General features: G+C 35.3%; 3 protein-coding genes across 10 annotated transcripts in view; 1 reads left to right on the top strand and 2 right to left on the bottom strand.

Annotated features, from left to right (window-relative positions):
* The window catches only part of LOC106876802 (uncharacterized), a 99,711-nt gene that overhangs the window by 66,565 nt on the left and 19,422 nt on the right, over positions 1-13,724 (top strand). Inside the window, exon 2 of one of the 7 annotated variants that reach the window (XR_016238924.1) lies at positions 12,120-12,400. The exons of the other annotated variants lie outside the window; for them this stretch is intronic. The gene's annotated coding sequence lies outside the window, so the exon portion shown is untranslated. Of the gene's footprint in view, positions 1-12,119; positions 12,401-13,724 lie in introns of those variants that run through there. 7 annotated transcript variants of the gene reach the window in all.
* LOC149130399 (uncharacterized) lies at positions 3,510-13,471 on the bottom strand. 2 transcript variants are annotated; one of them, XM_089344947.1, is made up of 2 exons: positions 13,390-13,471; positions 3,510-5,987 (listed from the first exon to the last, which is right to left on the bottom strand). In XM_089344947.1, exon 2 carries the CDS (start codon positions 5,692-5,694, stop codon positions 4,138-4,140), a length of 1,557 nt encoding a protein of 518 aa, XP_089201073.1. In that variant the 5' UTR covers positions 5,695-5,987; positions 13,390-13,471; the 3' UTR covers positions 3,510-4,137. The 2 variants fall into 2 exon arrangements, with proteins under 2 accessions (XP_089201073.1, XP_052833856.1); XM_052977896.2 differs by lacking the exon at positions 13,390-13,471 and adding an exon at positions 6,925-8,995.
* LOC106876798 (uncharacterized) lies at positions 9,133-12,125 on the bottom strand. The gene has a single exon (XM_052977892.2). It carries the CDS (start codon positions 12,022-12,024, stop codon positions 10,312-10,314), a length of 1,713 nt encoding a protein of 570 aa, XP_052833852.1. The 5' UTR covers positions 12,025-12,125; the 3' UTR covers positions 9,133-10,311.

Genomic DNA, 13,724 nt, shown 5'->3' with positions numbered 1-13,724 from the left:
ACAATCTCCCAAAATTCTAAACTGATATTTGATCTGTTTGAAATGTTATAAAACGGCAATTAAGTCAGTTTAATTAACCCATTACCTCCCATAATTCTATTAAGTGGAATTTTTTTTATGAAACTTTGGTTTCTAGCATAAAACAGCCTTAGAAACACTCTGGAATGATCAAAATAACATTTTGAATAGAAATAAGCAAGATATTGGGTGAAAAATTAGCAAACCTCATTTGAATATCGGAGAAATATACCTAGTAGATATAGCAAAAAGGTTAGATATGTGTAAATATTGACAGCTAATTACGAAATTTGTAATTTTTAAGTGATCTCATATGAGATCACTGGTAGGTAATGGGTTAAAAAGTTAAACTGGCCATATCCTGCTCAAATATTCTGCCTGTTTTATGTTCAAACCAGCCAGATCTGGCCTCTTACATCATTGAAATCTCAGGTCTATGAGAGATAATGCATGATTAATTCAAAACAATGTGAATAAATAAGCATTACATTTGATAGTGTAACCTGAATATTAACCCATTGCCTCCCATAATTCTATTAACTGGAATTCTTTTATGAAACTTTGATTTCTAGCATAAAACAGCCTTAGAAACACGCTGGAATGATCAAAATAACATTTTAAATAGAAATAAGCGAGATATTGGGTGAAAAATTAGCAAACCTCATTTGAATATCAGAGAAATATACTTAGTAGATATAGCAAAAAGGTTAGATATGTGTAAATATTGACAGATAATTTATGAAATTTGTAATTTTTAAGTGATCTCATGAGATCACTGGTAGGTAATGGGTTAACGAGAGAGTGAAAGATGGTAGATACAAAAATGTTTATTGATCACTACAATTGCTTTAACCCATCTAGCATCAATCCGTCATGGGTGGGGTACCGGACAGTTTATGAGTACCTATTGGTGTAAATGTGTCTCTTAGGGTGATTACAAGATACAGGGGTTGGACAAAATAATGGAAGCATCATAGCATCATAATTTTGAAATATCTATAAAACCATCAAAAGCTGGTTTATTTTTATATTTTTTGATTTATTATTAGTGTTGCTTAATATGTTTTGCTAAAATTGCTGGATTTTTTTCAGATATCATCAGAAAAAGATAATTAAAATTCATTAAAATGACAGATCTATAGGACTTTCAAAGAGGTCAAATTGTTGGTGCTTGTATGGCAGTTGCTAGCATAACGAAAACAGCCGAAATGTTTGGTGCATCAGGCAGTACTGTCTCAAAAGTAATGACAGTCTTTGAGAAAGAGGGTAAAACCTCCTCATTGAAACAAAACTCTGTAAGAAAACCCAAACTTTCAGATAGGGACTGTTGGACTCATGCGAATTGTTAGAAAGTATCACAAAAGTATAGCTCCCAATGTTACTGTAGAGCTTAATGACCACCTCGAGAACCCAGTTTCCACAAAAACTGTTTGCCAGATACTGCACAAAGCCAGATTTCATGGGCGTGCTGCAATCAGAAAACCACTACTTTCAAAAACAAATGTTGCAAAGCATTTAGAGTGGAGTAAAAACCTACAGAATTGGTCCCTAGAGCAGTGGAAGAATGTTATTTTCTCAGATGAGTCATCCATTACCTTATTTCTGACCACTGGCTGAGTATACGTGTGGAGACAGCCAAAAGAAGCATTTGACAAAGACTGCCTTCTTCCAACTGTTAAACATGGAGGAGGATCTGTGATGATGGGTTGAGGGGCTATATCTTGGAAATCTGCAGGCCCATTGGTTTCCCTTCATGGCAGAATTAATAACAATCAGGATTATTTAAGCATTTTATCTGATCAAATTCATCCTATGGTTGCGGAACTGTTTCTGGAGGGAAATACAAACTTTTTTATGATGATAATGCACCAATTCACACAGCTGAAGTTCTTACTGAATGGCACGTGAAGTTGAACATTTTATCTGGCCACCACAGTCCCCAGATCTCAATATTATTGAACATTTATGGTGCATTTTAGAAAAACAAGTAAGGAGTTGATATCCTCCACCATCATCACTTCAAGAACTGGAAACTGTTTTAGCTGAAAAAGGGACGAAAATTCCTTTGGAAACAATTCAAACTTTGTACAAGTCTATACCTCATAGAATTCAAGTTGTAATTACTGCCAGAGGTGGTCCCATCTGATATTAAAATAAATTTGTTTGAAATTTTAAGGTGTTTCAATTATTTTGTCCAACACCTGTATATCTCATTAAAATACTGTCTCTTCTACACGATTTCTTCTTGGTATGTAAATACAAAAGCAACAACTTAAGCCATACAGCTTCATTATTATTGAAGATTAATGAAAATCAGATACATAAAGAAACAAATACAGTCGGACGCTGACACTCGTTGATGCTGCATCGAAGAGGCCAGGGAATAGAAGAAAGAAGACATGCACCCAACACCAGAGCTGAAGACACCTCCGAAAGGAGGGGGGGGCCACGTCAAAACGGTAGAGGAGTAAGGGCCGAAACCGGACGTGGTTCCTTCTGATGATGTCTTGAGCTAACTGGATCCTATAAAGGAGCTGTTGTGGTAGCAGACCACGAAACATAGTTGAAATTCCTTCCTACAATAACAAAATGTGTGTTTCTGAAGTAAGAAGTTTGCTTCCCAATCACGGAGTTCCAGTTACAGCCCCATTTTGTAGCATACTAAGTGTCTTGTGTGTACTCAAGCTGAGTACATATTTTCTATCATTATATAATATATGTAAGATGAATATTTTATATACACTGGTTTCTGTATACATCCTTTCATCATAATGTCTAGTTTGAAATTTTACTATGTATGAATCTCAGACATAGTACGAGAATAAATAAGGCAAGGACCGCTTTTCACCTGTGAAAAAAAGTATGGAGTGCAAGTGTAATTTCAATAAAGAACAAAATAAGAATTTTTAACACTAACGTAAAAGCGGTGTTATTGTTTGGGGCTGAGACATAGCGAAAAACAGTTAAGTCAATTAAGCAAATACAATCATTCATCAAGAGGTGCTTGTGTAGTATACTTAAAATCAGATGGCCCGAACACATAAGCAATATGGAGCTATGGCAAAGAACGAATCAAGTTTCGATTAGGGAGCAAATATTTAAGAAAAAGTGGAAGTGGATTATTAGCACAATTAGAAAGAACACACCAAATGTAGCGAAAAGTGCTTTACAGTGGAATCCGGATGGATATAGAAAGAGGGGTAGGCTTAAGAACTCGTGGCGTAGATCAACACAAAAGGAAATAGAGAAAGGGGGACATTCATGGCAGAGTATAAGTACAGAAGCGAAAAATTATGCGACATGGAATTCAATTATAAGTGGCCTATACTCCACGTTGGAGAGTTAAAGACAAGAAAGAAAAAAAAATGAATCTCATGAATGGAATAATACTGTTGATAAAATTTATATAATTTTATCATTTATTGCATTCATAATCAATGTGTTGATGGTGAAGATGAATATTCATTAAAAAATTGCAGTGTAACCCTGGCTGAATTTATGAATAGATATTTTTATTACCACGACACGACAAACACACATACACACCCTCTCAGCATTTGATAGCATCTATTTTCTGTACAGTTCTTGTGTTTATTGCACATGTACATCTACCACACAAAGAATTTTCCACGTTGACATTCCTCTAATATTGCTGAACCTCTTCTGTGGCCATAGCTTGCACCAGGTGCACCTTATGGAGTTTCTACCTGTGGTGTTATTGTATGGGGCTGAGACATGGTGAACAACAGTTAAGTCAAATAAGCAAATACAATCATTCATCAACAGGTCATAGAATTTTATCCTGTATGAATATGTTTTTGTCTAGTTCAGTGATTACAAGAGAATGACTTATCACGGTGATATTGTCTGTATTTTCTTTTCCTGTATGAATGTATTTGTGATTAGTTAAATACTGTTCCACAGAGAATGATTTACCACAGATACCACAGTGATAGGTCTTGTCTCTTGTAAGAAAACGTTTATGAGTATATGTGCCATGTTCCTCGTAATGATTTGCCACAGACATCACAGTGATATAAATTTCTCTCCAGTATGAGTGGATTTGCGATTAGTTAAATCTTTTCTTACACAAAATGGTTTACTGCAGATATCACACGGCTATGATTTCTTTCGTGTATGGATGCGTTTGTGATCAGTTAAATATTTTTTTACACTGAATGATTTACCACAGACATCGCAAGAATATGGTTTCTCTCTTGTATGAATGGATTTGTGTCTATTTACGTAACACTTTTGAGAGAACGATCTGCCACAGATATCGCAGCAATATGGTTTCTCTTGTGTATGAATGCGTTTGTGATCAGTTAAATATTTTCTTACACAGAATGATTTACCACAGATATCACAGGAATATAGTTTCTCTCCTGTGTGAATGTATTTATGAGAAGTTAAATTACTTTGAGAAGAAAATGATTTACCACAGATATCACAGAAATATGGTTTCTCTCCTGTGTGAGTGCCTTTATGCACATATAGACTTCTTTTTAGAGAGAACGATTTTCCACAGATATCACAGGGATATGGTTTCAGTCCTGTGTGAAAGTATTTATGATCGGTTAAACACTTCGAATTAGAGAATGATTTACCACAAATATCACACTGATATGGTTTCTCTCCTGTGTGAGTGTATTTGTGATCAGTAAGTCTACTTCTTTGAAAGAATGATTTACCACAGATATCACAATGATATGGCCTCTCATTAGTATGAGTAAGTTGATGAGCAGTTAAATAACTTCTTAGTACAAAGGATTTACCACAAATATCGCAGTGAAACGGTCTCTCTCCTGTATGAACGGATTTATGATAAGCAAGGCCACAGTTTTGAGAGTATGATTTACCACAAATATCACAATGATATGGTTTCTCTCCTGTATGAACGGACTTGTGAGAAGAAAGGTAACTTTTTTGAGAGAATGATTTACCACAAATATCACACTGATGTGGCTTCTCACGAGTATGTGTAAGTTTGTGAATAGTTAAATAACTTCTAAATGAAAAGAATTTAACACAGATATCACACTGATATGGTTTCTCTCCTGTGTGACTATATTTGTGAGAATTTAGGTGACTTTTTTGAGAGAATGATTTACCACAAATATCACACTGATGTGGTTTCTCACGAGTATGTGTAAGTTTGTGCGTAATTAAATAACTTCTTAATGAAAAGGATTTAACACAGATATCACACTGATATGGTTTCTCTCCTGTGTGAATGTATTTGTGAAAAGTAAGGCTACTTTTTTGAGAGAATGATTTACCACAAAGATCGCAGTGATGTGGTTTCTCACGAGTATGTGTAAGTTTATGAGCAGTTAAATAACTTCGTAGTGAAAAGGATTTATCACAGATATCACACTGATATGGTTTCTCTCCTGTATGAATGTATTTGTGAGAGGTAAGGCCACTCTTTTGAGAGAATGATTTACCACAAATATCACAGTGATATGGTTTATCTTCTGTATGAATGGATTTGTGAGAAGCAAGGGTACTTTTACGAGAGAATGATTTATCACAAATATCACAGTGATATTGCTTTGTACCTGAATGAACACAATTGTGAATAGTGAGATTTCCCTTATTACAGAAAGACATTTTGCAGATATCACATTGGTGTGATGAATTTTCTCTTTCTTTTGTCATCTCCACACGATTCATTATTGTTCTCTAGTATACAAGTACAAAATATATTTTTCCTTTCTTCTTTATATATTTATTTGCTGATTCAAATACTTCTACAGCTATAATCACAGCAAATCTGATCTTTGTGAATATCTGAAGGTAATACAAACACGTTTGTGTATTCTTCCGAGTTCAAGCAGAACGTGAAATACTTCAGTAAATATATTCCAGGCAATGAGGAAAACAAATGTTGCTATTAATTCAGAAATAATATTTCACAGTTTTTCACCATAGATATATTACGTAAACAGGGTTTAACATCTCATATTCTGAAATGATACAGAAAGAGTAGACGATATAGGAAATACTTAAAAAGCAGAGGTTCAGCAATAGAAAATATAACTACATTTTCATAATGATAAACTGTGGATATAATCGTTTTACCCCAATAATTAGTCTTTAAAATTTCTTTTGTTATTAAAATTGTATTATACAACCATAGGCGCAGGAGCGGCTGTGTGGTAAGTAGCTTGCTCACCAGCCGCATGGTTCCGGGTTCATTCCCACTGTATGGCACCTTGGGCAAGTGTCTTCTACTATAGCCTCGGGCCGACCAAAGCCTTGTGAGTGGATTTGGTAGACGCAAACTGAAAGAAGCCCGTCGTATATATATATATATATATATATATATATATATATATATATGTTTGTGTGTCTGTGTTTGTCCCCCCAACATCGCTTGACAACCGATGCTGGTGTGTTTACGTCCCCCGTAACTTAGCGGTTCGGCAAAAAGAGACCGATAGAATAAGTCCTAGGCTTACAAAAGCATAAGTCCTGGGGTCGGTTTCCTCGACTAAAGGTGGTGCTCCAGCATGGCCGCAGTCAAATGACTGAAACAAGTAAAAGAGTAAAAGAGACACAAACGAAATTGAAATTTTGTAGCGAAAGTAACGGCTTTTGTTGTTCTGGAATTGCTTACAAACACCTTACATTCTGCAAATTCTCTTAAATATTTAACATTACCCAGCCCCTATTTACAAAACTTGCCACTCATGGACTGCCATTTTTTGTCACCGGGTCAAACGCTTTGACGGGTCAAACGCTTTGACAGGTCAAACGCTTGGCATAATTCATGAAGTTTTCTGGAGAATAGAATTGATTTCGCTCTCAGACTAGCAACATTTAAAACTTTTACTACTGCCTGGAGTTTCCTATTAGCCAGATACATAGTCTTTTTATCAAAAATAAAATATTATACCTTACCTGTCATACGAATCGGTGTTTAATGTGAAATAACCTGAACTACACAAATAAGCGATCTACTGTAAATAGAATTTGAAGACACTTCAAAAAGCCGACACGGAACGTCAACGAAACGAACTAAAATTAGGATTCTTTTTTTTATACTTCACAATACGACTCTTTTGTCGGATGTTAAAACTAAGATGGCTAGTTATTTAATGTTTTTATTGCTATAATTATTCTTTGAAAATGTGAATTGCAAGAAGAAGAAAAAATCCGAATAATGGCAAAATATACAAAGATATAAATACAAGACTATTTTCAAGTTTATTACTAATTCTACGCTATTGTGGCACTGAACCCCAAAGATAAACCGACACAGCTTGTCAGACAGCGATGGGGATGAGGTGGAGGTCGGGGGAAGACAGAAAGACACGTGTGTTACTCCCATCAGTGTTCGAAAACCATTGTTGGTTTGTTTACATTCCTGTGACTTAGTTCTAGAGCGAAAGAGTCCGATGGTATAACTTACCAGATTTAAAATATGTTCTGGTATTGCTTTGCTCAACGAAACCAAAGAGCTGATACTGCAGAATGGGCACAGTTTAATTATAGAATTAAGTAAAACATGTGAAGGTGCAATGGCCCAGAGGTTAGGGCAGCGGACTCGCGGTCATAAGATCGCTGTTTCGATTCCCAGACCGGACGTTGTGAGTATTTATTGACCGAAAACACCTAAAGCTCCACAATGCCCCGGCAGGGGATGCTGGCGAACCCTGCTGTACTCTTTCACCACAACTTTCTCTCACTCTTACTTCCTGTTTCTGTTGTGCCTGTAATTCAAAGGGTCAGCCTTGTCACACTCTGGGTCACGCTGAATATTCCCGAGAACTACGTTAAGGGTACACGTGTCTGTGGAGTGCTCAGCCACTTGCACGTTAATTGCACGTTAATTTTTACGGAAACCCACGTTTTCGGCTATGGAGATTCCGATTCTGAAAAAGAAAAATTGTTAGTAAAATTTCAATTTAAAAAAAAAAACAAAAAAAAAAAGAAAACCCACCCCTCCCCTCCGCATTCTACGGCCTTCAAAGCAGGCTATGAACGTGCTAGAAACAACAGCCAAATCTCACACAAACTCTTTTTGGCACATACGTAGATACTCAGTATCGAATGCTTTGCTGTATGACCTATGACCGCGAGTCTGCTGCCCTAACCACTGGGCCATTGCGCCTCCACTGCTGGTAGAATACCCAATTATTAATACACAAGTGTTTTTTTATTGCCAAGTGATATAAATGGGTGAGAGGGTAAAGAATTATTTTACCATTAATTTATAGACAATAAAAAAATGGAGGGGATCAATAGGTGATATTCATCAACTTATAGACATTACGTTATGTCAATTTATTTATTTACGAAAAGGACAATTATAACAATATACATACATGTATGACATATTATACTTTACAGTCAAGTTTGCTTTAAGAATTGGTCTTCTATTCTTTTGAGGTATCATTCTAACCACATTTCCAACATAAATACCTGCTTGGTATTTATGTTGGAATAAATGAATACAACCATTAAAAGCTGCTGTATCATTCATAGCATGGGGTGAGCAGAAACGTGCTTGCATCATAGGTAGAGTAGGGCATTATACTTTTGAAAAGTATTTTCCACTATGTGGGTAGTAGCACAAAGACTGGAGGCGCAATGGCCCAGTGGTTAGGGTAGCAGACTCGCAGTCATAGGAACGCGGTTTCGATTCCCAGACCGGGCGTTGTGATTGTTTATTGAGCGAAAACACCTAAAAGCTCCACGAGGCTCCGGCAGGAGATGGTGGTGAAACCCTGCTGTACTCTTTCACCACAACTTTCTCTCACTCTTACTTCCTGTTCCTGTCGTGCCTGTAATTCAAAGGGTCAGCCTTGTCACACTCTGGGTCACGCTGAATATTCCCGAGAACTACGTTAAGGGTACACGTGTCTGTGGAGAGCTCAGCCACTTGCACGTTAATTTCACGAGCAGGCTGTTCCGTTGATCGGATCGACTGGAACCCTCGACGTCGTAAGCGACGGAGTGCCAACAACAGCACAAAGACTGCAGATCCTGGGACAGCCTAGCATGTCCAACAGAGAACAAATAATCTAATGTAACAATTGATACATTAGTGTCAAAATAATACTTCCACAAGAAAACAGAGCAAATGAAGAAAACGTAAAAAATGACTTGGTTTCATATAAATTAATACATTTGCTGTATTTTATTTATCATCTATTTTATCACCAATATTATTATTCATCAATATGAATAAGTATATGTTTAGTTAAGGTACATGATTGAAAGAATGCTTTAGCACAGATAACACAGTCATAAGAATCTTGTCCTGTATGAATATGTTTGTGTTCAGTTTATTATTCTTCTCTATGAGAGAATGACTTATCACAGATGTCACAGTAGTATGATTTCTCGGATCTATTTTAAAATGGGGGCCACATTTTTCACTAATGTTTTACGTAGTGTTTTTGGTACCGAAAGACTTTCAAACTTCGTATACTTATCTATTTTGTGTTATAGAACAGAAAAATATTTTTGTATTCGAATTTATTTCATGTAAAAAATTGTCTTATTTCGATAATTTCAACCAATCACTGACAAGTATTCAGTTGTTTACATTTACTCCTTTGGCTGATTAAGCGATGTAAAGCGTATTTAATCTCCATACCTTCGTTTTATTTGCTTTAACCCTAACCTTAGGGTTAGGGTTAGGGTTAATTGTTTCAGAATCGTTTGTTTATGTAGTTGGCACTTAATGTATATCGGCTGAATGGACGTCAGTGATTGGTTGAAATTACAGAAATACGACAACTTTAACATGGAATAACTTCTGGATTTCTTTTTTTTTTAAGAAGACTAAGAGAAAAAGATGTTTTATATGACACATTCTACCAGTGTTCCAAGTTTCAGTGTTTCGTTAATGAAAAATGTGGCCCCTGTTTTAAAAAAGATCCGATTTCTCTCCTGAATGAATGTATTTGTGTTGAGTTACCATAGATTGAACAGTTATATAGTTTCTCTCCTGTATGAATGCATTTCTGATTAGTTAAATATTGTTCCACAGAGAATGATTTACCACAGATATCACAATAAGTCTTCTCTTTTATTAGAAAATGTTTATAAGTATATATAGCACGTTCATGAGAGAACGACTTGCCACAGAGATCACAGCAATATAGTTTCTCTCTGGTATAAATGGACTTGTGGTTAGCAATATATGTTTTTACACAGAATGATTTACTGCAGATATTACAGTGCTATAGTTACTCTCCTTTACGAATGTATTTATCTATTTAAGTAACGTTTTAGAGAGAATGGTTTACCACAGATATCACAGTGATATGGTTTGTATTATGTATGAATCAGTTTGTGATCAGTTAAATATTTTCTTCCACAGAATGATTTACCACAGAAATCACAGGAATATGCTTTCTCTCCTGCATGAATGTATTTATGAGAGGTTAAATTGTCTCGAGAAGAAAATGATTTACCACAACAATCGCAGGCATATGGCTTCTCTCCTGTATGAGTGCGTTTGTGCACAGATAAATTACTTTTTTGAGAGAATGCTATACCACAGATATTACAGTGATATGGTTTCTCTCCTGTGTGAATGTATTTATGAGAAGTTAAAGAGCTTGAACAAGAGAATGACTTACCACAAATGTCACAGTCATATGGTTTCTCTCCTGTATGAGTGTATTTATGATAAGTAACATGACATTTTTGAAAGAATGATTTACCACAAATATCACACTGATATGGTTTCTCTCCTGTATGACTGGATTTGTGGTAAATAAGGCCACACTTTTGAGAGAATGATATACCACAGATATCACACTGATATGGTTTCTCTCCTGTATGAATAGATTTGTGAGAAGTAAGGCTACTTTTTTGAGAAAATGATTTTCCACAAATATCACACTGATATGGCTTCTCATTAGTATGAGAAAGTTTGTGAGTAGTCAAATAACTTCTTTGTGAAAAGGATTTGCCACAGATATCACAGTGATATGGTTTATCTTCTGTATGAATGAATTTGTGAGAAGTAAGGTTACATTTCTGAGAGAATGATTTACCACAGATATCACAGTGATATGGTTTCTCTCCTGTATGAATGTATTTGTGAGAGGTAAGGTGACATTTTTGAGAGAATGATTTACCACAGATATCACACTGATATGGTTTCTCTCCTGTATGAATGTATTTGTGAGAAGTAAGGTGACTTTTTTGAGAGAATGATTTACCACAGATATCACACTGATATGCTATCTCCCCAGTATGAATGGATTTGTGATGAGTGAGGCCACTCTTTTGAGAGAATGATTCACCACAAATATTGCAGTGATATGGCTTCTCATTAGTATGAGCGAGTTTGTGGGTAGTTAGATAACTTCTTTGTGAAAAGGATTTACCACAGATATCACAGTGATATGGTTTCTCTCCTGTATGGATATATTTGTGAGAAGTAAGACTAATTTTCTGAGAGAATGCCACTCCACATATATCGCAGTGATATGGTTTCTCTCCTGTATGAATGGATTTGTGAGAATTTAGGTGACCTTTCTGAGAAAATGATTTACCACAAATATCACAGTGATGTGGCTTCTCACGAGTATGAATATGTTTGTGAATAGTCAAATAACGTCTTAGTGGAAAAGATTTACCACAGATATCACAGTGATATGGTTTCTCTCCTGTATGAAGATATTTGTGAGAATTAAGGCTACTTTTTTGAGAGAAAGATTTACCACAAACATCGCAGTGATATGGCTTCTCACGAGTATGTGTAAGTTTGTGAGTAGTCAAATAACGTCTTAGTGAGAAGGATTTATCACAGTTTTCGCACTGATATGGTTTCTCTCCTGTATGAACGTATTTGTGAAAAGTAAGGCTACTTTTGTGAGAGAATGATTTACCACAGATATCACAGTGATATCGCTTCCCACCTGAATTAATACATTTGTGAGCAGTGAGATTTGCAGTATTAGAAAAAGTCTTTTTACAGATATCACATTCATATGATAATTTTTCTCTTTCTTTTATCATCTCCTGAGAATTCATTATTGTTCTGTAGTATAGAAACACAAGATATATTTTTGCTTTGTTCTTTGTATATTTCTTTCTCAATTCATATACAGTTACTTCTATATTTACAGCAGATCTGATCTTGAAAGTCTGAAGATGATACAAACACCTTTGCAAATTTCTCCAAGTTCAAACAAAATGTGATATACTTTTGGAAACATTCCTGACAATGAGGAAAACAGATGCTACTGTTAATTCAGAATAAATATTTCAGTTATTCACCATAGATATATAATATAAACAGGGTTATATTTATTATTTATAACATCTTCCATTTGTTTTCAAAAGATGATCCATATTCACGATGTATCTGACGTAAAAACTCTTTTATACGAGTAACATCAAATATTCTGAAATGATACAGAAACATAAGATATAAAAAATTCCCTAAAAAGCAAAGATTCAACAATAAAAAATATAACTCAGAACGTAGCGGCAGACGAAATACCGCTAAGCATTTTGCCTACGTGCTAACGTTTCTTATTCCTTTATTGTCCACAAGGGGCTAAACATAGAGGAGACAAACAAGGACAGACAAAGGGATTAAGTTGATTAGATCGACTCCAGTACGCAACTGGTACTTAATTTATCGACCCCGAAAGGATGAAAGGCAAAGTCGACCGGAATTTGAACTCAGAACGTAACGGCAAACGCAATACCGCCAAGCATTTCGCCCGGCGTGCTAACGTTTCTGCCAGCTCGCCGCCTTACTAGAGGAAGAAAACAAACTACATTTTCATAATGATGAACTGTGGATATAAACCTTAACCTGAAAGATTAGTCTTTAAATTTTATTTTCTCATTCAAATTATATCATACAACCTCGTGCAATGTCTACATATGCACAAAGTTCGACTCATCCACCTTCAGATATTATTTAACTTGCTAAACTACAGAATACGTGAATCATGAATACGTTTTTGTAATTTGAATTATTCCTGTCTTTGCTAATTTATGCCATTTACCGATTCTGTCTACTAATAGCTAAATCTTGTTTTCTCATAGAGGTATCACTGGTCAATGTTGCAGTCAGCTATTTGAATTTGACAGAATAAACTGCAAATACAGATGTTTAGCAAATGATGCCATTATAATAAAACAATAGACAGCTTTGAATGAACACGGTCAACAAATGGAATATCTAATATTATTAAAGAAATTTAAAATTAATTTGGTGGTTTTTGATGGCCGTGCCAAGAAAAATCCAGATTTTCTTCGCTTAATTAAAGAAGTTTACCGGACAAAAGAATTAATATCGATGTGAAAACTTTCACTATTGTCTGCAGTTTCGAATAAGCCAGGTTCATTAGGTTTTATTAAAAATAAAATATTACATCTTACCTCTTATGATAAATAAATCAGAATCGAATTACACAAAAGCACCAACTCGATCGAATATAATAAGTAGACTTTAGAAAAACTGACACGGAACGTCAACGAAACGAACTAAAACTCCGGCTATTGCAGACCTCGTATTAATACACATTTGTTGAATGCTAAAACTAAGGTGGAAAATTTTTAATGTGTTTTATTACTATAATTACTTTTTGAAAATGTGAATTGTAATGAAACAAACTCTAAGAGAAACAAAAGTAGAAGCTGACTACTTATTTTCAAGTCTATTGCTACTTTTACGCTATCTTATTCTTTGTAAGCCTAATACTTATTCTGTCAGT

This window comes from Octopus bimaculoides, chromosome 29 (genome assembly GCF_046866305.1).
Source record: "Octopus bimaculoides isolate indiv1 chromosome 29, ASM4686630v1, whole genome shotgun sequence".
NCBI lineage: Eukaryota > Metazoa > Mollusca > Cephalopoda > Octopoda > Octopodidae > Octopus > Octopus bimaculoides.
The sequence above is the reverse complement of the archived record's forward strand: the minus strand, read 5'-3'. Positions and strand labels throughout refer to the sequence as shown.

Coding starts and splice junctions, on each gene's coding strand:
- LOC149130399 (XM_089344947.1), bottom strand. CDS start 5,694: ATGAATCGTGTGGAGATGACAAAAGAAAGAGAAAATTCATCACACCAA.
- LOC106876798 (XM_052977892.2), bottom strand. CDS start 12,024: ATGAATTCTCAGGAGATGATAAAAGAAAGAGAAAAATTATCATATGAA.